We start from the raw sequence: 24,694 nt of genomic DNA, 5'->3' as shown, positions 1-24,694 counted from the left end.
GGTAAGTATCAGGAGCACTTCATGCAGTTCTCACCAATGATAAATTCAACTTACATCTTTTCAAAATATTTTTATTTACTTTGCTGTCTGTTCAAAATGAGACAGGATCCTTACATACTTCTCCACCCCTTCTCTCCAATTCATGGCTCTAATTTGGGAAGAAAGTTTCAAAGAACTCCCTCTCTGGCTTCAGATTGCTCCTCAACATAATGAGGCTTCACATGACACATGGTCCCCAGCTCTAACATACCTAAACCCTCTCTTTAAGTTACTAGTTGACCACGCTGAATCATGGGTATAAAGTTAAATGTTCCCACTGGGTGGGAGAGTCAGCCAGGAGGATGAATCTGAGACTGTAGGAGGCTTTAATAATAAAATCAGGTTCCAGAAAATGGTTTGCTCCTCTTCCCATGGTCCACAGCTCACTAGATGCCAGGTGTTTCTCTCCATAATCTCCTTGACCTTTGGGCTGGCCCAATCCCATGCCCTAAGAAAACATTTCAGGGTTGCTCATTGGTCTCAAAGTAATGGGGCTTCATGATAGCTACCTTCACCCCAAAGTGGGAGAGCTTCCCTCAGGCACACTGGTAGAGGGGCAAGGGCTTCAAAGGCCTGGGGAGACACAACAAATAATACAATCCCAAAGCAGACTGGGGTAAGTAAGCTTGAAAGCTGGGGGTGTTGTGAAGTGCAGCAGCCAAGGGGAGAAAAATTGTGAAGATGAAATAGGCTCCGTGTAGAGTTGAAATATTGACCCATATATTTTACATACACAAACTTATTAGCTCTAAATCCTACCTATTCTGTTGCAAAGCACCGCTTGAACGCTATCTCCTCCTCTTTCTCCTTATATTCTATCGATCTCCTCCATACTCCTCAGTCATCTCCCTGCCCTCTCCTGCTCTAGTCAACTCCCTGGCAATCTGTCCTCTAAGGAGCATCTCTCTCTGCCTGTGGTCTCAGCTTCCCCACATTCAGAGCCGTCCTCTACCCTCCAGCCAGTGGGTTCTCTAGAGGCTGATCTGACAAAGTAGCTCCCCTGATTTAATCTTTTCCATGGGGTTGTGCTGCCGTCAACAGCATGAAAGTCCATAGCCTGTCCAGGGCCACCCCCTCATGAGCCCACCTTCCCAGCATCCTTCTTGCCAGGCCAGGCCTAGTTGTTTATTCCTGGAGGACCTCACAGCACAGGCAGTCAATCATTACTCACCCTTACTTCCCACATCCAGGAAGCCTTCCACCCTACTTTGCCAGGTTGCCAAGTTCAGTTCTTCACTCCTCAGCTCAGACCCCTCTCTAGGACCCTCCCCCCATCCCACTGGCTACCAGGCCACCATGGCTAACATGGTCACAACCATCACAAGTGATGGCCATGCCATTTCGGTATCTCTTGTCCGTTTCTCAGCTGTCAGAGATTGTAGGCCAGGGGCAAACCTTGTTATCCCCAGACATTAATTGTGCACTGACAGGTGTGTCCAGAAGTATCTGTAGAGTTGAGTCAAATGCTCTACCTCCAGCTCAAAGACTCCCTGAACTGACTATCCTAGGGGTTAAGGACATGGGCTCTGCAGCCAAGTTATTCAGGTTCCAATTCTGCCTTAGTCACTTTCCAACTGTGGGCCCTCCTCCAGGACAGGGTTAGGTTAAATCAAATTTTATAGAGCCGAGGCCCATCCTGATCCCCCAAAGATAAAAAAGTGCTTCCTAATGAATGACTGGCACAAAGCAAGAGAGAGGAATCACGAAGGAAAAGCCTCTGAAGCTGTGTGAAATGAACTCCCTAGAAAAGTCCTCCCCAAAAGCACAGAAGCAGGGGACTGAGGGATGGCCCCTGTCCCAGCCCAAAACTTAAAGGGGTCAGAGAAGACCTCAACACTGTGCTTGGAGATGCAGTACCCCCACCATACACGGACACACACCCAAGATGCTGGAGACGTTGACCACCCTGCCCCTTGCCTATGTCACCAGGGGTAGCAGACTCAGGGTCACAAGGATCACCCCCAACAGCTTCACTGAGCATTGTTATGAAGTCTTGTTTGGTCAGCCATTCCTTGGGTGCCATGGGCACAGACACGCCAATTATTCACCAGGCCCCAGAGCCCTGGGCACAGTGGGAGTAAGAGAGCAATCCTGTGCTGTGAGCCTGTAGTGAGAACACATGTGTGGTTCCAATTTACATACCAATTAAGTTTATTTTATTCAGTCAACAACAGTGTGATGCCTGGTATAAGGAAAAAGAGTGTGGGAGAGGAAACAGGAACCTGGTGGTTACAGGGAGTCAGAGTTTGTTTAGCTACTAAAAGGCAGGGATGGTCCTTCTCATTTTTATGCTCCTCAGTGCCTGGCACACAATAAGCAATCAGCCCATCTTTGTTAAGTGCGTGGACGGAGTTTGAGATAGAGTAGTATTCAACGCTATCTTATAGGAGAGACATATAGACAGGTAGAGAGAAATGGGTAAGAGACAGTAATGAAGGGAAAAGTAGAGAAGAGAAAGGAAACGGAGAAGGAGATGCGGGGCGGGGGAGGGGAAGATGAGAAAAAGAAAAACCATGAATAATTGTTTTCCACACCCTGGTTGGGAAAGATACACTTGAAATCCCAGGACTAGGGTTAAATAGAGATAGGCTGGCATTGAACACCAAGAACCTAGCTTTGGGACAACCTGCATCAATCCCAAGGCAATATCTGCTCAGCAAGTCAAGTTCCCCTTCTATGCTAGGAAATTCCAAAGTTCACCCTGCAGTGAATGCTCAGGGCAGGCTTTGGGAAAAGGTGAGGAGGCCTCCTGCCACACCTCGTGTACACTGCACCCTTGGCTCCAGGAAGTGTCATTGTCTCCTCTCACCCTCCCAAAGGCCACTCTTGCCCCATCCTCCTAAGTCCCAAGCCAACTCAGCTTGTAGGAAACTTCTCTGGAGGAGACAGGGGGGAGACAGAGGATTGTAATACAGACCCGTAGATCTCATTGGCAGGGGCAGGTGTTACTGGTGAAAACGGGTTCTTTTGTGCTGTTGAGAGAAAAGAATTTCAAAAGGTACACATGTGGAGAAGTTTAAATGTGATGGCAAAAGTCTAATAATAAAAGTGTAATCTGCTAATTAGACCGGACATCCTTCCGGACGACCTTCCAGATGAAGCCGTGGCTGTGAGGGCCGAGCCCCTTGCACAAATTTCATGCATCGGGCCTCTGGTAAATAAATAAATGTGATGGCAGGATTTTATTTGGGGTGAAGAGCATTAATACACCCTCAGGGACATAGAGGATGGGAAGGGTCTAGAAGCAACAGTCACAGGGCTGTTAACTCTCCATATTTTCTTGGTTCACAGTAAAGAACAAGGTGTCATTTAGTCCATCTAACCAGCTTTCTGATTCTTCCGGGCTTGAGTGTGTGTGTGTGTGTCGGGGTGGGGTGGGGTGGGGTGGGGGCGTAGAGGGTACAGGGGGTGAGGGGCCCTCCTCCCAACCAATCGCTTACCTGGTCCTACTGGGGTTCCAAGGTCTCTATCCAATCTGATCACCTTCCCAGTTTTTCCCAGGCTAGGCTCTGCCCCTCTAGCATCACCCTGGCTCTACTGAGCATGTCCAAAAGGAAACACCTCCCTCCTGTGCTAACAACTTTTATTGCGCATGTCCAAAAGTTCTGTTACATGACTTGGTTTCTACTGCTCACGCGCCCAGCAGAGGAATTTCCCCTCCTCCTTCCTGAGAATCCAGTCTGGGTGGGCAGGGCAGCACCTCGGGGTGATTTTCCTGTCAGCTCTGAGGATTAAGTCTCCTCCGTGGCAGTCCCCTGGACTGTGTGATGAGTCTGTATATGCTATAGCTTCCCTGCAAACTCATTGGAATGCTGTCCTGGTTTCTGCTTCAGCTTCCCATTTTATTCAGCTTAATGTTTGCTCCAACTCCTTAGTTTATTAAGCTTATTATTTGATTCCCGTTTGCTTCCTTCCTTATATTAATAACTAGTTAATTGTGATTATAACACAGGGTTTTCGGTGAGTTGTGGATGGTGAAGGGGCTGGCAAAGTTTGGCCTTAGGAATATTGGAAAGAACAAGGTTCTGCAACATTAGTGTGTGTCCTGCTCAGAAACCTTTCCTGGCTTTAAAGAAATGTGTATTTGCCCTAAATGGTTTGGCTCAGTGGATACAGTGTTGGCCTGCGGACTGAAGGGTCCCGAGTTCCATTCTGGTCAAGGGCATGTACCTTGGTTGCGGGCACATCCCCAGTAGGGGGTGTGCAGGAGGCGACTCATTGATGTTTCTCTCTCATCCATGTTTCTGACTCTCTATGCCTCTCCTTTACTCTCTGTAAAAAATCAATAAAATATATTTTTTTAAAAAAGAAATGTATATTCTTTGAATCAATTATTTAATATTACTTTAATAATAGTATTTGAGAATGTGAGCAACAATGCACCATACTTCTCTCTACAGATGCATCTCCTCCCTCACACAGTACCCAATTCCCCCCTACTATGCACCACAATCTTGGGTCACATGGCCTTAGCAGGTCTTGGGTAGGTCAACTTGATCATGACATCCACCAGGAAGGTGGGCATGTAGCTCATGGGAAGGTAGATGAGCTTGACATCCCAGCCAGGTGAGTATCGGGTGCGGGGATGGCAGGCGGTCAGAGCATGTTCCATGCTGTTCGTCACCAAGGACAGATCTTGTGAGCATATTTTATCCAATGATCCAACTGCTTTCAGGGCTGTCCAGAATGAGAAAGGATCCAGATGTATTCCCATCTCCAACTTTCCCACATTTAGATCACCTTACAGGATGAGTTTCTAGAATTCCTGGTCTCCTACATTGAATCCACCCAAATTCTATAGAGGGTGCCCCCCTCATCCCCCAGGCACAACTGTTTCACTCTAATCCACCTCTGGCTTTATTCCTAGGAATATGTGGAACACATAACTGCAGGTCTCCACAGACACTAGAAATCTAAGTGCCTGAAATTCAGCTGCTCTCTTACTGGCTAAGCAGGAGTACACGGGTGTCTTTTCTCTCTGGCTTTAGTTTCATCCTCAACAAAATGAGAAGCTCATGTAAGACAGTGGTGCCACGTCTAGCAAGCCTGGATCCTTTCCTTAGGTTACCAGTTGACAACAGGAGACCACGGACATAGAATTAAAGGTCCCCCGTTTTTGGGTGAGTCAGAGCACAGAGGTTGGACCTGAGACTAAGGTTGTACTAACTATGAATCTAGACTTCAGAAAAATGGTTTGCTTCTATCCCCATGAACCACAAGGCCCACTTACTGCATGCCAGCAACCTCTCCCCATAGGCCTCCTTGACCTCTGGGCTGGCCTTATCCCATGTGTCTTGGAAGCTCCTAGAAATCACTGCAGGACTGGTCACAAAAGTCTTGAAGAAACCTGGCTCAATGATAGCCACTTTCACCCCAAAGTGGGAGAGCTCCCTCCTGCAAGGCAAACCGACAGAGAGGCAAAGACTTCAGAGGTCTTATAAAAGAAAACAACACCTGGAAAAACCCACCCCAATAAAACACCAATGTAAGATTGCAGTAGATTAAGCTCAAAAGTCTGGGGAGTTGTGAAGTGCAGAAGACAGGAGGAGAAAATTTGATGATAATATTGCCTCCCTACAGAGTTAGAGTATTTTTATAAGTATTTTCATACATTTGCTTATAACTCCAAATCCTACCAATTCTGCTGAAAGACACCACTTAAATTCTACCCCCTGGTATTTCTGTCACATGCAATAAAAAACTGGGCTGTGCCTATTTTATCTTTCCCATGCTCCTCACACCCCTCCTTCTGGTCTCCCACCCAGGTCACCCTCCAGGCCATCTGTCCTCGAAGGAGCTCTCTCAGCCTGCGGTCTCAGCTGCCCCCCATCACAGCCATCCTCAGCCGTGAAGCCAGTGGAGTCTCTACAGCTGAAGTGATGAAGATGCTCCCCTGAATAAAGTGCTTCCCTTGGGCTTCACTGACAACAGGGCCCCCGGAACCCAATTACCATAGCAGTTATGTACATGGACGGGCTGTGAGGTGGAATAAGATCAGTTCCAATTCTGTCTCACATGCTTCCTGACTGTGGGCAGGGACAGGTTGAATCAACTCCATTGTCCTGAGCCCATCCAGCCTCCAGAAGACAAAATAGTGCTTCCCAATGAATGCCTGGCACAAAGCAAGAGAGAAGGATCTAGAAGGAAGAGACTCTCAGTCTGGGTGAAATCACCCCCTTGGAAAAGGCTTATCGGGAAGCACAGAGCAGAAGAGCCAAGGGAGGTTCTGTCCCAGTCCAGTACCTGAGGGAGTCGGAGAAGGCCTCGACGCCGTGCTTAGAGATGCTGTAGCCCCCACCGCACAAGGCTACACGACCCATGACGCTGGAGACATTGACCACTCGGCCTTTTGCCTTCCTCACCAGGGGCAGCAGACTGAGGGTCACCTCAATCACCCCCAACAGGTTCACATTGAGTATCTTTACGAAGTCCGGTTTGGTCAGCCACTCATTGGGTGCCGTGGGCACAGAGATGCCAGCATTATTCACCAGGCCCCAGAGTCCTGGGCACACAGAGGGGAGAGAGGAAGACTGTGCTGAGACCCTGCAGTGAGGACACAGCTGTGGTTCCAATTCACCTTCCAACTGAGTGAGGACAGTATGAGGAGGCGACATGGGGAGCAGGCAGAACAGGTAACAGTTAACTACGTGCTGTCTGCAGGGTTTGGGGCAGTGCAGACCCTGTAAGCTGTGGTGACAGGGAGTAGGCCTTCCTCCTGGTTTATTCCTAGTGCCCAGACCGAGGATGTTCTTATTGATTTTATTTTATTTTAAATATATTTTCATTGGTTTCAGAGAGGAAGGGAGAGGGAGAGAGAGAGATAGAAACATCAATGATGAGAGAGAATCATCGATGGGCTGCCTCCTGCACACCTCCTACTGGGGATAGAGACTGCAACCAGGTCATGTGCCCTTGATCGGAATCTAACCCGGGACCCTTCAGCCCAAAGGCTGATGCTCTATCAACTGAGCCAAACCAGCCCGGACTGCTTATTGATTTTAAAGAGAGGAAGGTGGAGAGAGAGAGAGAGAGAAAGAGCAATTGATTGGTTGCCTTCCATACCTGCCCTGACTAGGGATGGAACCGGAACCTGGACGATGCTCCAATTGCCTGAGCCGCAAGGCCAGAGTTTGGTTGCATTTTTATATACCAATAATGAACCATCAGAAAGGGAAATTAAGAGAGCAATCTCATTTAAAAGTTCATTTTTAGAAAACACACCAAAAATCTTAGGAATTAATTTAATCAAAGAAGTAAAAAACCTATACTCAGAAAATTATAAGCTATTGAAGACAGAAATTGAAGAAGGTACAAAAAAATAGAAGCAGATACCATGCTAATGTATAGTAATAATTACCCTTGTTAAAATGTCCATACTATCAAAATCAACCTATAGATTCAATGCAATCCTTCAAAATATCCATACTATTGAAATCAATCTAAATATTCAATGCAATCTGTAACAAAATACCATTGGCATTTTTCATAGAACTAAAAATAGTACTAAAACTTGTATGGAACCACAAAAGACCCTGACTAGCCAAAGCAATCGTGAGAAAGAAGAACAATTTGGGACGTATTACGCTATCCAATAACAAAAAATACTACAGGACTATAATAATCAAAAGAACATAGTAGGTGTCAGAGAGGACGGCGTTGGGAGCTGGGTGAGAAGGTGAAGGGATTAAGCAAAGAAAAAAAGAAGAAAGACTCATGGACACAGAGAATAGCATGGTGAATTGCTAGAAGGAAGGGGAAATGCTGGTTGTAGACGAGAGTAAAGAGGGGATAATTGGTGATGGAAGAAGACTTGATTTGGAGTGGTAAATACAAATGCAATATACAGATGATGTACTGTATGTAGAATTGTATATCTGAAACTTAGATGTTTTTATTAACCAATGTCACCCCAATACATTCAGTTTTTTAAAAAAGCATGATACTGACATAAAAACAGACACATAGATCAATGGAATAGAATAGAGAGCCATGAAATAAACTCACACCTATCGGTCAAGCAATCTATGACAACGGAGGCAAGACTATACAATGGGATAAAGACAGTCTCCTCAATAAATGATATTGAAAAATCTGAAAAAACACATGCTCAAAAATTAAACTAGACTACTTTCTTACACCCAATACAAGAATGAATATATTAAAGATCAAATTTCACACTCAACAACCATAAAACTCCTACAAGAAAAACATAGACAGTAAACTCTTTGACACTGGTCTTCGAAATAATTTTTGAATATTTCTTCTCAGGGAAAGGAATCAAAAGAAAAAAATAAACAAATGCGACTACATCAAACTAAAAAGTTTTTGCATAGCAAAGGAAACTATAAATGAAACGAAAAGACAACCTACAGAATGGGAGAAGATATTCACCAATGATATATTCAGTAAGGGATTAATATCCAAAACATATAAGGAATTCATCTTAACACCAAAAAGACAAACAATCCAATTAAAAATAGGCAGAGGACCTGAGAGATATTTCTCCAAAGAGGACATAAGGCTGGCCAATCGACATATGAAAAGATGGTCAACATCACTAATTATCAGAAAAATACAAATTAAAACCAAAGTGGAATATCACCTCACATCTGTCAGAATAGCTATCATCAAAAAATCAACAAACAGCCCAGCAGGAGGAAAGAATGGGAGCTCAGTGGTTGATGGTTGACCTATGAACCAGGAGGTCATGGTTCAATACCCGGTCAGGGCACATGCCCAGGTTGTGGGCTTGATCCCCAGTGTGGGGCATGCAGGAGGCAGCCTATCAATGATTCTCTCTGATCATTGATGTTTCTATCTCTCTCTCCCTCTCGCTTCATCTCTGAAATAAAAAAAAAAAATTTTTTAAAATCCACAAACAACAAATGTTGGCAAGGATGTGAAGAAAAAGGAAATGTTGTGCACTGTTGGTGGCATTGCAAATTGGTGTAGCCACTATGAAAAACAGTATGGAGGTTCCTCAAAAAATTAAAAATAGAACTACTATGTAACCCAGCAATCCCCCTGAAGGGTATTTCTCAAAAAAAAAAAAAAAAATCCAGAGCTGCTCTCCGCACCGTGCGCTCCACCAGCACTGCCGCCCTTGCTCGCTGCCTGCCGCCCTCGCCCCTCGCGGCTTGTGGGGCCTATACTTTGTCCTCTCGGGCCCACCTGCCGCCGAGCTCCTGGTCCCCGGGCTGCCCGCCCGTGATACTCGGTGCAGGCTGGGTGCACAGGGGGCGGGGGCTGTGGCTCGCCCCCCGTGGATGAGCCGCCACGGAGCGCAGGTTGATGAGGGAACTCCACATCCTGGAGCACAGGCTGCAAGTTGCCAGCGTTGCCAAAGAGAGTCTCCCGCTCTTCATCTAAGGACTGATCAAATTTGCCTTACTGTCCTCCAAGACCAGGTGCAAGTTCTTCAGTCTGACTGAGACCCCAGAGGATTACACCATCATCCTCGATGAGGAGGGCTTCCTGGCCTGCCACCATCCAAGGAACAACAGCCTCCTGATCACCACACCCTCTGTCTGAGGAACAGCAGCTGTGTGTGAAGCCTCCCCCCACCAGCCAGAGGAGCCACCACAACTGTGAACAGCACCCACCAGAGGAGCTGCTACCAACTGAGGAGCGGCTTCTACCATAACTTCCCGAGGAGCAACCGCAGCCCGAGGAGCCACTGCCACCCAAGGAGCAGCCATTGAACGACTCAACATCTAGATATGGCGGTACGACCAAACATGTGTGGACAAAGAAACCCCCAAAAGAAAGAAAAGGAGGACTCATCAGAAAAGCAGCTAAGTGATACAGAGGCATGCAACATGACAGAAAAAGAATTCAGATTAAGGGTCCTAGAATGCATAAACCAGATGGAGGAAAAAATCAACAATTTATGCAAGAAGCAAGAAGAAACAGATGAAAAAATCAATAAATTATGTAAGAACCAAGAAGAAATAAAGAGTGATATAGCTGCAATAAAAAACACCATTGAAAGTTTCAACAGTGGACTAGGAGAAGCGGAGGACTGAATTAGCGAATTAGAAGACAGGGAAACAAAACACACCTGAACTGAACAGCAATTGGAGAAAAAAATTAAAAGACAGGAGGAGAGCCTAAGGGAGCTATGGGACAACATGAAATGAAACAACATACGAATAATAGGGGTGCCAGACAACAGAAAGAGGAACAAGGGTTAGAAAACCTATTTGAAGAAATAATATCAGAAAACTTCCCAGAGGTGGGGAAGATAAAATCACACAAGCACAGAGAGTCCCAAACAAGGTGAACCCGAAAAGACCCACACCAAGACACATCATAATTACCATGGCAAATGTTCAGGACAAAGAGAGAATCTTAAAGGCGGCAAGAGAGAGATGGAAAGTTACATTCAAGGGATCTCCCATTAGATTATCAAATGATTTCTCAACAGAAACACATCAGGCCAGAAAAGAATGGACAGAAATTTACAAAGTGATGCAAAGCAAAGGACTGAATCCAAGAATACTCTATCCAGCAAGGCTATCATTCAAAATTGAAGGGGAAATAAGAAGCTTCACAGACAAAAAAAGGCTAAGGGAGTTTATCACTACCAAGCCAGCATTGCAAGAAATGCTAAAGGGACTGGTGTAAAAAGAAGAAATAAAAAGCTCAGAAAGAAAACAGCCACACACAAAAAGAAATGGCTACAAACGAGTACCTTTCAATAATAACTTTAAACGTAAATGGACTAAATGCTCCAACCAAAAAACATCGAGTGGCTGAATGGATAAAAAAACATAACCCATACATTTGCTGTCTACAAGAGACCCACCTCAGAAGAAGGGACTCACACAGACTGAAAGTGAAGGGATGGAAAAATATCTTACAGGCAAATGGAAATGAAAAAAAAAAGCTGGGGTAGCAATACTTATATCAGACAAAATGGACCTCAAAGTGAAGTCCATAACAAGAGATAAGGAACGAAAAACAAGATGGCGGCATAGGTAAACACCGGAGTTTGCTGCCTCGAACAACCACTTCAAAAATACAACTAAAAGACGGAACGGACATCACCCATAACCACAGGAAGGCTGGCTGAGGAGAGATTCTTCAACTAGAAGGAAAGAGAACAGCATACCGAGGCTCAGAGGAGGCAAATACAAAAGTGCGGTGGTGCGCGTGGATCGGGCTGGTGGCTGAGGGCGCGGTGGTCGTTTTCAATCAGGAGGGAGTCTCAGACTCTGGGCTCCAGATCCTGGCGAGTCGCTAGGGACTCAGACTCAAACGGGAGAAGCGGGATTCTCTGGCATTGGTCGGAACGTGAGGGCAGCTTTCTCTCCGAGGTTTGCAGCGGTTGCTGGGATTCTGAGAAGAAGAGCCTCTGGGAACGGGACTGAGAGCAGCCATAACTGCTCCCTCCACCCACTGTGTTGATCCCATGCCACCCGCTCCGCCCAAGCCCTGCCTAAGCCCTGCGCAGAGCCATTTGCCGGATAGACTCAGACAAAGGCTAGATTAGCACCTCCCCAGAGGACAGAAGTTTTCCCACTGCAGACACAGCTGATTCTCACAGCCAGTCGGCCTGGAGGTCAAATCCCCCTAGTATTAACTACAACAATCAGGGCTTAACTAGAACAAGACTGCGCACAAAGACCACTAGGGGATGCACCAAGAAAGCATAAAAAATGTGGAGACAAAGAAACGGGACAAAACTATCAAGGGAGGATATTGAGTTCAGAACCACACTTTTAAGGTCTCTCAAGAACTGTCTAGAAGCCACCGATAAACTTATTGAGATCTACAAGAAATCTAATGAGACCCTCGATGCTGTGATAAAGAACCAACTAGAAATTAAGCATACACGGACTGAAATAAAGAATATTATACAGACTCCCAACAGCAGACCAGAGGAGCTCAAGAACCAAGTCAAATATTTGAAATGCGAAGAAGCAAAAAACACTCAACCGGAAAAGCAAAATGAAAAAAGAACCTGAAAATAAGAAGATAGTGTAAGGAGCCTCTGGGACAGCTTCAAACTTACCAACATCAGAATTATAGGGGTACCAGAAGATGAGAGAGAGCAAGATATTGAAAACCTATTTAAAGAAATAATGACAGAAAACTTCCCCCACCTGGTGAAAGAAATAGACTTACAGGTCCAGGAAGCGCAGAGAACCCCAAACAAAAGGAATCCAAAGAGGACCACACCAAGACACATCATAATTAAAATGCCAAGAGCAAAAGACAAAGAGAGAATCTTAAAAGCAGCAAGAGAAAGAAACTCAATTACCTACAAGGGAATACCCATACGACTGTCAGCTGATTTCTCAACAGAAACTTTGCAGGCCAGAAGGGAGTGGCAAGAAATATTCAAAGTGATGAATGCCAAGAACCTACAACCAAGATTACTTTATCCAGCAAAGCTATCATTCAGAATTGAAGGTCAGATAAAGAGCTTCACAGATAAGGAAAAGCTAAAGGAGTTCATCACCACCAAACCAGTATTATATGAAATGCTGAAAGGAATCCTTTAAGAAGAGGAAGAAGAAGAAAAAGGTAAAGATACAAATTATAAACAACAAATATGCATCTATCAACAAATGAATCTGAGAATCAAGTGAATAAATAATCTGAGGAACAGAATGAACTGTTGATTATAATAGAATCAGGGACATAGAAAGGGAATGGACTGACTATTCTTGGGGGGGGGGAAGGGGTGTGGGGGATGCGGGAAGAGACTGGACAAAAATCGTGCACCTATGGATGAGGACAGTGGGTGGGGAGTGAGGGCGGAGGGTGGGGTGGGAGCTGGAAGGTGGGGAGTTATGGGGGGGAAAAAGAGGAACAAGTGTAATAATCTGAACAATAAAGATTTAATTTAAAAAAAAAGAAAAAAAAGAGATAAGGAAGGCCACTTCATAACACTAAAGGGATCAATACAACAAGAGGATATAACCCTGATAGACATATATGCACCCAATGCAGGAGCACCCAAATACATAAAAAAAACTGCTGGAAGATATCAAAGGAGGGACTGACAACAATATAAACATAGTAGGGGACTTTAATACACCACTGACATCACTGGATAAATCCTCTAGACAAAAAATCAGCAAAGAAACAGCAATCCTAAATGACTCACTAGATCAGATGGACTTAATTGACATCTTCAGAACACTTCACCCTAAAGCCACGCAATATACATTCTTCTCAAGGGCTCATGGGACATATTCAAAAATAGACCACATATTGGGTCACAAACAAAGTCTCCCCAAATTCAAGAAGATTGAAATCATACCAAGCATCTTCTCAGACCATGATGGCATAATATTAGAAATAAACTACAATAAAAACAACCCAAAATACTCAAACACTTGGAAGCTGAATAGCATGTTATTAAATATTGATTGGGTTACCAATGAGATCAAAGAAGAAATTAAAAACATCCTGGAAACTAACGACAATGAAAACACAACAATCCAAAACCTAAGGGACACAATGAAAGCAATCCTGAGAGGGAAGTTTATAAGCTCTACAGGCCTATCTCAAAAAACAAGAAAAAATGATAGTAAATCATCTAACTCTACAACTCAAAGAATTAGAAAGAGAGCAACAAGAAAAGCCCAGAGTGAGCAGAAGGAAGGAGATAATAAAGATTAGAGCAGAAATAAATGACATAGAGACCAAAAAAACAATACATAAAATCAATGAAACCAAGAGCTGGTTCTTTGAAAGGATAAACAAGATTGATGAACCTCTACCAAGCTCACCAAGAAGCAAAGAGAGAGGACCCAAATAAACAAAATCAGAAATGATAGAGGCAAAATAACAACAGACCCCACAGAAATACAAATGATTGTTAAACAATACTATGGACAACTCTACTCCAACAAATTAGACAACCTGGAGGAAATGGACATGTTCCTAGAAAAAGACAACATTCCAAAACTCAATCAGGAAGAATCTAAAAATCTCAAGAGGCTAATAACTATGGAAGAAATTGAAGCAGTCATCAAAAAGCTTCCAGCAAACAAAAGCCCAGGACCAGACGGCTTCACAGGGGAGTTTTACCAAACATTCAAGGAAGAACTAAAACCTATCCTCCTCAGACTACTACAAAAAATCCAAGAGGAAGGAACACTTCCAAGCTCATTCTATGAAGCCAGCATCACCCTAATACCAAAACCAGGGAAAGACAACACAATGAAAGAGAATTACAGGCCAATATCCCTCATGAACATAGATGCCAAAATCCTCAACAAAATCTTAGCAAATCGGGTCCAGCAGTACATCAGAAAGATCATACACCATGACCAAGTAGGATTTATCCCAGGGATGCAAGGATGGTACAATATCCAAAAATCAAGAAATGTGATACATCACATAAACAAATTGAAAGAAAAAAAACACATAGTCATATCAATTGTTGCAGAAAAAGCATTAGACAAAATCCAACACCCATTTTTATAAAAACTCTCAGCAAGGTGGGAATAGAAGGATCACACCTCAACATAATAAAAGCCATATATGACAAACCCACAGCCAACATCATACTCAATGGACAAAAACTAACACCATTTCCCCTAAGAATGGGAACAAGACAGGGATGCCCACTCTCACCACTCCTGTTCGATATGGTACTGGAAGTATTAACCATTGCAATTAGACAAAAGAAGAAGAAATTGAAGGCATCCAAATTGGAAAAGAAGAAGTAAAACTGTCCTTATTTGCAGATGACATGATATTATACATAAAAAACCCTAAAGACTCCATCAAAAAACTATTAGACTTAATAAATGAATTTGGCAATGTAGCAGGATACAAAATCAACGCCAAGAAATCTATGGCATTTCTATACACCAATAGTGAACTTACAGAAAGAGAGACTAAAAAACAATCGCATTTACCATCGCACCAAAAAAATTAAGCCACCTAGGAATAAACTTAACTAAGGAGGTAAAAGACCTCTGCTCAGAAAACTACAGGACGTTGAAAAAAGAGATAGAGGAAGACATAAACAGATGGAAGAACATACCATGTTCTTGGATTGGTAGAATCAACATCATTAAAATGTCCATACTACCCAAAGCAATCTATAAATTCAACACACTTCCCATTAAAATACCAATGGCATATTTCACAGGCCTAGAATGAGCTCTCCAAAAATTCATCTGAAATAAAAAAAGACCCCGAATAGCTGCAGCGATCCTGAGAAAGAACAAAGTAGGTGGGATCTCAATACCAGATATCAAGCTGTATTACAAAGCCACTGTTCTCAAAACTGCCTGGTATTGGCACAAGAACAGACATATAGATCAATGGAATAGAATAGAGTGCCCAGAAATCGACCCGAACTAATATGCTCAATTAATATTTGACAAAGGAGGCAATTACATACAATGGGCTCAAGATAGTCTCTTCAATAAATGGTGTTGTGAAAATTGGACGGATACATGAAAGAAAATGAAACTAGACCACCAACTTACACCATACACAAAAATAAACTCAAAATGGATAAAGGACTTAAATGTACGACGGGAAACCATAAAAATACTAGAAAAATCCAAAGGCAACAAAATCTCAGACATATGCCAAAGCATTTTCTTCACCAATACAGCTCCTAGGGCATTGGAAACTAAAGAGAAAATAAACAAATGGGACTACATCAAAATAAAAAGCTTCTGCACAGCAAAAGAAACCATCAACAAAACAACAAGAAAGCCCACTGCATGGGAAAACATATTTGCCAATGTTATATCTGATAAGGGCCTAATCTCCAAAATTTATAGGGAACTCATACAACTTAACAAAAGGAAGATAAACAATCCAATCAAAAAATGGGCAAAGGACCTAAATAGACACCTTTCAACAGAAAGCCAAGAGACATATGAAAACATGCTCAAAGTCACTAATCATCTGAGAAATGCAAATCAAAACAACAATGAGGTACCATCTCACACCTGTCAGAATGGCTATCACCAACAAATCAACAAACAACAAGTGCTGGAGAGGATGTGGAGAAAAAGGAACCCTCGTGCACTGCTGGTGGGAATGCAGACTGGTGCAGCCACTATGGAAGACAGTATGGAGTTTCCTCAAAAAACTAAATATAGAACTCCCTTTTGACCCCATGATACCACTTCTAGGAATATATCCCAAGAAAACAGAAACACCAATCAGAAAGGATATATGCACCCCTATGTTCATAGCAGCACAATTCACCATAGCTAAGATCTGGAAACAGCCTAGGTGCCCATCAGTAGATGAATGGATTAGAAACCTGTGGTACATCTACACGATGGAATACTATGCTGCTGTAAAAAAGAAGGAACTCTTACCATTTGCAATGTCATGGATGGAACTGGAGAGCATTATGCTAAGTGAAATAAGCCAGTCAATGAAGGAAAAACACCACATGATCTCACTCACTCATGGATAACAAAGACCATTATAAACTTATGAACAAAAATAGATACAGAAGCAGAGCAGCCTCGAACAGACTGTCAAACTACAGGGGGAAGGACGGGGAGGGTTGGGGGGCAGGAGGGAGGGGGGTAAGAGATCAACCGAAGGACTTGTATGTATGCATATAAGCATAACCAATGGACGTAAGACACTGGGGGGTAGGGGAGGCTGGGGGATTGTTAAGGGTGGGAAAAAAGGAGACATATGTAATACTCTTTGTAATACTTTAAGCAATAAAACAAAATTTTAAAAAAATTCCAAAACACTAATTGGAAAAGATATATGCATCCCTATGTTTATTGCAGCATTAGCTACAGTAGCTCCATAATAAGTTATGGAAGCAACCTAAGTGGCCATCAATAGACAACTGGATAAAGAAGTAGTACATACATAATGAAATATTACTCCGCTATAAAAAAGAATGAAATCTTACCAGTTTCAACAACATGGATGGACCAACAGGTTATTATATAAGCTAAGTGAAATAAGTTAGAGAGAGAAAAACAAATACCATATGATTTCACTTATATGTGGAATCTAAATGAATAAGCAAAACAGAAACAAATTCATAGATACAGAAAACAAATTGATGATTGCCAGGTGGGAGGGGCGTGGGCGATAGGGTGAAAAAGGTGAAGGGATTAAGACGTACAAAGGCAGGGGAAGGTGGGTGGGAAGAGATCAACCAATGAACTTGTATGCATATATGCATAACCCATGGACACAGACGATGGGGTGGTGAGGACCTGGGGTTGAGGTAAAACGGGGGCCAGGAGCGGGCTGGAAGAGATTCATGGGGGACAAAGGAGGACCTATGCAATACCTTGAACAATAAAGATTAAAAGAAAGCCTTAACTGGTTTGGCTTAGTGGATAGAGTGTTGGCCTGCTGACTGAAGGGTCCCAGGTTCGATTCCGGTCAAGGGAATGTACCTTGGTTGCTGGCACATCCCCAGCAGGGGGTGTGCAGGAGGCAGCTGATTGATGTTTCTCTCTCATTGATGTTTCTAACTCCCTATCATTCTCCCTTCCTCTGTGTAAAAAATCAATAAAAATATATTTAAAAGAAAAGAAAAATAATAAAGTACAAAGGGCAGTTATGAAATAGTCACGAGAGTAAAGTACAGCATAGAGAATAGGTCAATATTATTGTAATAATTATGTGTGGTACAAGGTGGATACTAGATTTGTTGGGGGATCACTTTATAAGTCATATAAATGTCTAACCACTATGTTGTACACCTGAAACTAATATAATGTCAACTGTAATCGATTTTTTAAATAATGTTTTTGACGAAATTTCATTATGTTGTATAATTGCTCATCTTCTACTAATGCACAGAATAGGATACAAACTATGGACAAAATATAATATATGTCAAAATGTTAACAGCATTATTTCTAGGTTGCGAGATTATGGGTGAGTTTTCTCTATCCCTGTGCTTTCCATATTCTCTACACTGATCGTGTTTTACATTTCTTAGATGAATGAAATCACTGTCTTTTTTCTTTCCCCTTAACATGACAGGCACAATTGTAGTAAAAGAGAGAGAGAGGACATAAACATTAGATTTCTGACTTTCCTTTCTGACCCTCCTGAAATCTCAGTGTTGTCACCTGGAAATGGATGACATCAACTCCCTGATTGGAAGATTGAGACTCACCCACAAGAACATGTTAATGTGCTGAGAACAGGAGCCCAGCTCCAGCGCTGCCACCCATTAAAGCTTCAGGCGAGTGCCCCCTTCTCCACCCGCCTCCAGAACGTGGGCCCTCATCTCCCCGGGGCACTCAGCATCTAGAAATTCAGAACCATAGACAAGAATTCTGCAGGGACCAGATCTCATCAGCACGAACTCTCCCCAAGCTACAGAGCTCCAAGGTCAGAGGCTAGGGCAGTGGACTGAGAAGAGGCTCAGCTGGTATGCTGGGTGAGGTGAAGAATACTAGTGGGTTTTCGAGTCCTAGAAAACACGTTGGGAATCTTCCCCAGGGAGCAAGGGGTCTTCCATTGACAGGAGAGAAGAAACAGACTTGAGAAACCTGTGTGATACCTCTGTCCCCCGTGCGCTCCTTCACCCACTGGGTGGCCGCAGCGATGCTCTCTGTGCTGGTGACATCCAGGATCACCGTCTCCAGCCTGTCTGACGTCTTGACCCTCAGCTGCTCGGCCCCCTTTTCTGTCAGACATGCAGCCAGCACCCTCAAGCCTCGTAGGTCCAGCTGCCTGGCCAGCAGGTTCCCGAAGCCCGAGTCACAGCCCGTGATGAAGACATACTTGTCTCCCAGGTGGCTCACCACCTGTCGCTCCCGGTAGCAGCGCAGAAGGTAGTACAGGCCCACGAGGATTGCCAGGTACAGCCACATGGCTTTCCCGGGACAGGCGGTAGGCAAGGGTGAAATGAGAATGTGGCCAGTGTTCCGTCAGGAGGATCTAGGAGCACAGGGTATAAGTTAGCATACCAGCCTCCAGGCACTCTGACATGGAGTCCTCAGGTCTTTCCTGTTCATATTGTTTGGTATTTATTTGTTTGTTTAGTGAGTATGATCAATTCTTGCCCATTTTGTAGATCTTTGGCACACTTACACCATTTCTAATAGGTGACAGTGCATTGCTCAGGAAATCTCTTGACCTGAGCATAGTTTTCCCAACCACCTGATCTTGCTTCTCCACCCCTCCCACTTTCCCTCCTCTCTTCCCCCCGCCCCCGCCCATCAACCTGCCCTAAACTGGAGCCGCCTATGATCATGGTCCAATGGTCCAGCACTGTCTTCTTCCCTTTTTGCTGCTCAAGTCTGGAACCCTCGTCTCCCTGACCTACTGGAGAGTTTCACAAAGAGGACGCACTTTGAATCAAGACACACGTGAGCTCAATATCCAGCTCTGCTCCAGCTACCATGTGACCTTGGCAGTGGGCAGAGCCTCTGAGGTTCTTCTCATTTGGATCCACACAGAATTCACTCCTAAGAAAACTGAGCTCTGCTTAGAAAACTAAGTTTTGGATTAGAAAGAGAGGGAAAGGTGTGTTATGTCCCCTGCTGATGTACAAACGGTCAGGGGCAGAAAGGTATTCAGGAGACGGGAGGGTATCTGACTACCTCAGAGGCAAAGAAGAGGAGAAGAAGGGAATGGGGCGGCCACACTCAGGGAAACTTCTCCCGGCACCTGGGAGGGTGGAAAGGAAGGACGTATGGAAAGAAGGTCTAACGGCTAACCTCTCACTCCACGAAGATGCCTTGTCCCCAGCCCTAGCCCTCTGTCCCATACTGAGGCTCTCCCCTGCCAGCCACACGTGCAGAATCCAGGCTCAGACCCAGACTCCGAAGGCAGAAAGGATCCGCTTAAACAGGGACCAAGTATGGGTCCTTAACTTCACCATCAGGGAGGCTGTAAACCCCAGGAACCACAAAGGTCTCAGTCCACTTTGTATCGGGGTGATGATGGGGAGGTGGCGACATCTGCCCCCTCGGGAGACTAAAGAAAGGACTGGACCCTGGAGCCCAGACCAGCTGTCCCTGAAGGGCTTCAGGGTGAGATAAGGAAACCATTTCATAGAAGCGGGTGGGCCAGCGGGTGGAACGGGGCTGCAGCGTGGGACAGGGACAGAAGAAGCCAGTTCCAAGCTCTGGGGGCCTCCCTCACCGTCCAGTTTCAGAGTTCTGACTGGTAAGCAGGCAAGAGTAGAGGCACTGGGAGAGGGGAGAGGCTTCCTTGAAGAAACCAGAGACTCAAATGCCTGGACATATGCCGGCAAGCAGAAGAGACAGAGACAGGCAGGGGCAGATCCAGCCTTCAGCTGTAACTCTGGTCTGCAGAGAGCTACTGTGTAGTTCTGAGAGTGTTTGTCCCTCATGGTGGGAGGCGGCAGCAGGATGGCACCTGCTGGCCCTGCAGAAACCAGCCTGTCCCTGCTCCCTGGGGCGACTGCCAGCACCCGGCTACAAAACTTTCCCAAGATAGGGAAGGAGGAAGGAAAGAGCCCTGGAACCCTCAGGGAGCCAAGGGGCATGCAAATCCTGACACCAAACCCTGCTAAGGAGAAAATCCCGCTTTCTTGGAAGCAACGGGATAATTTGTTCCTTAGTGACCACATTCCTTCAACCACAAAGTCTCAAGGGCTAGGAGGCAGAGAAATCTCCCAGCCCACATGATCAGTGCTTCACTCTTGAGAAGCCTAAAAGCAATATAACTGCTTGGGGATTGCCAGGAGCTTCAGAGTCCATCCCAGTTGGGCACAATCACAGGAAGTTCGGGAGAGAGCAGTCAGACAGAAACGGAATCTGGATGACACCCACTCACCTGGGAGCTACAGGGGCTAGAACGAGAAATCCTCCAGACGCGCCCCAACACCAAGAACGAGTCTCACAGCAATGACTCTCTACAGTAGATCTTTAACACCAAATGCAAGTGCGGGGGTAGCTTGGCCAGGCTCCAGGGCACCACGGCTTGAGCAACATTCACCTGGAAAAGAGACACGCATGCCCTGGTGGCTCCACAGAGTCTTAGTGGAGACTTCTGTGTGGGTCCCTAAAGAGGGGATTGCATCATAAATGAAAAGGGGCTCTGGAAATGGTATGGAGTGAGGGTTAGTTGTGCAAGCTCGTTGCCAGTATTATAGGTTCGCAGCCCCACTGCCTGGAGTGTGGATCCAAAAACTTAGAGATGCACCCTGCCTTTAGGTGTGAAGGTCTGGCACTGGAGGGGATGAGAGTTACTGGTGGAAAGTCATTAAGCCCAAGCTCCTCATAAAGGTCCAGGGCAGCAAAAGGAAAGAGTGAGGGCAATGTCCTAGGGGCACCTCATAGTGTCTCATAGCATGGGTCCCAGCCCCTGATGGGTTCATCACACTGGACCTGGCTCCTCCCCAAGGATGGAGCCTAGAAGGAGGAGGGATGGGACTCTTTGGAGAGTCTGGGGTGAAGACGTGGGCTGGTTTCCACTGGACTTCTTCGTTGTTGTTCCACCTTCAGAGTTGGCCCCTTGAGTCACAGTCCACATTTGGGGCCACTGGACCCATCTGGACGCAGCTCTGCCCCGTGTAGAGCCTAGCATGCAGGGCCACGGGTTTATAACCCCACAGTTCTCTGACACTCTGGAGAGGACTCCTTGGGGTGAATCCAAACCTTCTGGACATACACTTGTAAGGCCAAGGTATTATGTGAATCAATGATTCTTTATTTTATTTCAGTTTGTTTGGTGTGTCTGGCTATGTGTGTGTGTAAAGAATATTGTGCAATCAGAGACTTCAGATTAAGCATGAAGCTCTTGCTTGGCACCTGAGTGGGAGACATGCATTGACCTTGAGTCAGCTGACACCAGAGCTTGGAAGAACGCAGAGATCCTTGAGGATCCTCGCGGTCATCTCCGTGTCCTCAGCAGCCTCATGCCTCACACCAAGCTCTCACTAAGGACTGAGACCGAATAGCCCTGTAACATCCACCTCACTCTCTGTATCGCGAAGAACAGAGAGATTGTTCTACAACATGAAGTTCCCCTGAAAGCACCATACTCATGATTTTAAACTAAAGGAAGAAAACTAAGACACCTGGCAAGTACTCCCCAACTCCACTTTGTACTCAGCCCATGAATATCTTTCACTAAGTGCTAATGTCCACTCTCTGTTTAGTCCATACTCAGATCATTGTCAGAACAGTGGAGGCAGAGTCGGGGCCTCAGCAAGCACTGGGGGTTAAGGGAACTCCTGCCCAGAACAGAGTGGGTGCTCAGTAAAGGCTTCAGAAAATGAAAGTCTGGGATCCATGGTGGTTCTACTCTCCTCCACTAGGAAAGCCCAGGATGGGATCTGGGCATGGGAACATGGTGTAGTGACAGAAGATGGGGGATCACGGGACTCTACGGGAGGGGACAGATACTCTACAGCTGGCTCCTGTGGCCGTTGGGGCAGGCTGGTGGCTGTGCTTTTCACCCCTGCGTCTGTCCACAGAGGCTGATGGGAGGTGGAGAAGAGACCTGAGGCATCCAGAGAAGTGCTGGGTCCTGCCAGTGCCTCAGGACTTGATTTTCCATCCTTATACCTTATCCTGTGGCTTCAGATTTCTTGACAAATCCTGGAAAGGAGACATTAGCCCTCAGCTCTCTGGAAGGAAGGAAGGGATTTCACTTCCCTCTTCAAATTCCTACTCAGGTCATTCCACCCATCCATTAACCACCGTGAAAGCACCTGACTCTTCCTCTCATCTACCCACACCCCACTGCTCCCGAAGGCCACAGTTTCACTATCTGGGCCTCAATAAAGTTTTGAACTTTAAGGCAAATATAATCAGTGGAAATCCATGTTTTCAAGACAAATCAATAACTGGTTTTGGTGCTCTTTCCCAGGGTCCCTATTGAGACACACCCTTCCTGCCAAGATCTGCTGAGTTGGCCCCTGAGGCTGATGGGTCATGGCTGTGCCATTTTCTTCCCTGTATTCCTGAATTCCCTCCCTCTTTTTTCCCTCCCAGGTCAACCTCCCTGCCATCTGTCCTCTAAGGAGCTCTCTCTGCCTGCGGTCTCAGCTCCCCTGCCCCCCCCCCCCCCCATCACAGCCATCCTCAGCCCTGTAGTCAGTGGAGTCTCTACCGCTGATGTGATGAAGATGCTCCCCTGAATAAAGTGCTTCCCTGTGGCTTCCCTGACAACAGGGCCCCCGGAACCCAATTACCATAGCAGTTATGTACACGGATGGGCTGTGCAGTGGAATAAGATCAGTTCCAATTCTGCCTCAGATGCTTCCTGATTGTGGGCAGGGACAGGTTGAATCAAACTAATTGTGTGGGGCCCAAACTAATATCTAAAACAACAACAACAGCTGTAACCGGTTTGGCTCAGTGGATAGAGCGTCGGCCTGCAGACTGAAGGGTCCCAGTCAAGGGCATGTACCTTGGTTGCGGGCAGATCCCCAGTAGGAGGTGTGCAGGGGGCAGCTGATTGATGTTTTTCTCTCATCTATGTTTCTAACTCTCTATCTCTCTCCCTTTCTCTCTGTAATATTTAAAAAATAAAAATAGAACAACAACAACAAAAAAGGTGCTTCCAGTCCTAGCCAGATGACTCAGTGGGTTGGAGTGTCATCCCAGATACCAAAAGATTGTGGGTTCAATCCCCTGTCAGGGTGTGTATGAGAAGCAACTGATCAATGTTTCTCTCTCTCTCTCTCTCTCTCTCTCTCTCAATAAAAACATATCCTTAGTCAAGGTTAAAAATAAAGTGCTTCCCAAGGAATGCCTGGCACAAAGCAAGAGAGAAGGATCTGGAAGGAACAGCCTCTGAGGCTGTGTGAAATCAACCCCTTGCAAAAGTCCTCCCCAAAAGCACAGAAGCAGGGGACTGAGGGATGGCCCCTGTCCCAGCCCAAAACCTGAAGGAGTCAGAGAAGACCTCAACACTGTGCTTGGAGATGCAGTACCCCCACCATATACGGACACACAGCCAAGATGCTGGAGACGTTGACCACCCTGCCCCTTGCCTATGTCACCAGGGGTAGCAGACTCAGGGTCACCTGGATCACCCCCAACAGCTTCACTGAGCATTGTTATGAAGTCTTGTTTGGTCAGCCATTCCTTGGGTGCCGTGGGCACAGACATTCCAATTATTCACCAGGCCCCAGAGCCCTGGGCACAGTGGGAGTAAGAGAGCAATCCTGTGCTGTGATCCTGTAGTGAGAACACATGTGTGGTTCCAATTTACATACCAATTAAGTTTATTTTATTCAGTCAACAACAGTGTGATGCCTGGTATAATGAAAAAGAGTGTGGGAGAGGAAACAGGAACCTGGTGGTTACAGGGAGTCAGAGTGTGGAAACCTGTTTAGCTACTAAATGGCAGGGATGGTCCTTCTCATTTTTCTGCTCCTTAGTGCCTGGCACACAATAAGCAATCAGCCCATCTTTGTTAAGTGCGTGGACAGAGTTTGAGATAGAGTAGTATTCAACACTATCTTATAGGAGAGACATATAGACAAGTAGAGAGAAATGGGTAAGAGACAGTAATGAAGGGAAAACTAGAGAAGAGAAAGGAAACGGGGCGGGGGGGCGGAGATGAGAAAAAGAAAAACCATGAATAATTGTTTTCCACACCCTGGTTGGGAAAGATACACTTGAAATCCCAGGATTAGGGTTAAATAGAGATAGGCTGGCATTGAACACCAAGAACCTAGCTTTGGGACAACCTGCATCAATCCCAAGGCAATATCTGCTCAGCAAGTCAAGTTCCC

The 24,694-nt window shown here is 45.3% G+C and overlaps 1 protein-coding gene across 4 annotated transcripts in view; it reads right to left on the bottom strand.

The window, feature by feature from the left end:
• Positions 1–4,391: 4,391 nt before the first annotated feature.
• LOC139007009 (retinol dehydrogenase 16-like) overlaps positions 4,392–24,694 on the bottom strand; it is a 33,282-nt gene continuing 12,979 nt past the window's right edge. The window contains exons 2-8 of one of the 4 annotated variants that reach the window (XM_070409951.1): positions 23,981–24,134; positions 22,450–22,547; positions 20,779–20,940; positions 18,533–18,912; positions 6,283–6,541; positions 5,270–5,433; positions 4,392–4,716 (exon numbers count right to left, since the gene is read on the bottom strand). In XM_070409951.1, the coding sequence (XP_070266052.1) occupies positions 4,499–4,716; positions 5,270–5,433; positions 6,283–6,541; positions 18,533–18,845 (954 nt within the window). In that variant the 5' untranslated portion in view covers positions 18,846–18,912; positions 20,779–20,940; positions 22,450–22,547; positions 23,981–24,134 and the 3' untranslated portion in view covers positions 4,392–4,498. Of the gene's footprint in view, positions 4,717–5,269; positions 5,434–6,282; positions 6,542–18,532; positions 18,913–20,778; positions 22,548–23,980; positions 24,135–24,694 lie in introns of those variants that run through there. The other 3 variants (XM_070409952.1, XM_070409953.1, XM_070409954.1) reach the window with 3 other exon arrangements.

This window comes from Myotis yumanensis, unplaced genomic scaffold (assembly GCF_028538775.1).
Source record: "Myotis yumanensis isolate MYYU_CA2020_CCGP unplaced genomic scaffold, mMyoYum1.0.hap1 SCAF_3, whole genome shotgun sequence".
NCBI lineage: Eukaryota > Metazoa > Chordata > Mammalia > Chiroptera > Vespertilionidae > Myotis > Myotis yumanensis.
The sequence above is the reverse complement of the archived record's forward strand: the minus strand, read 5'-3'. Positions and strand labels throughout refer to the sequence as shown.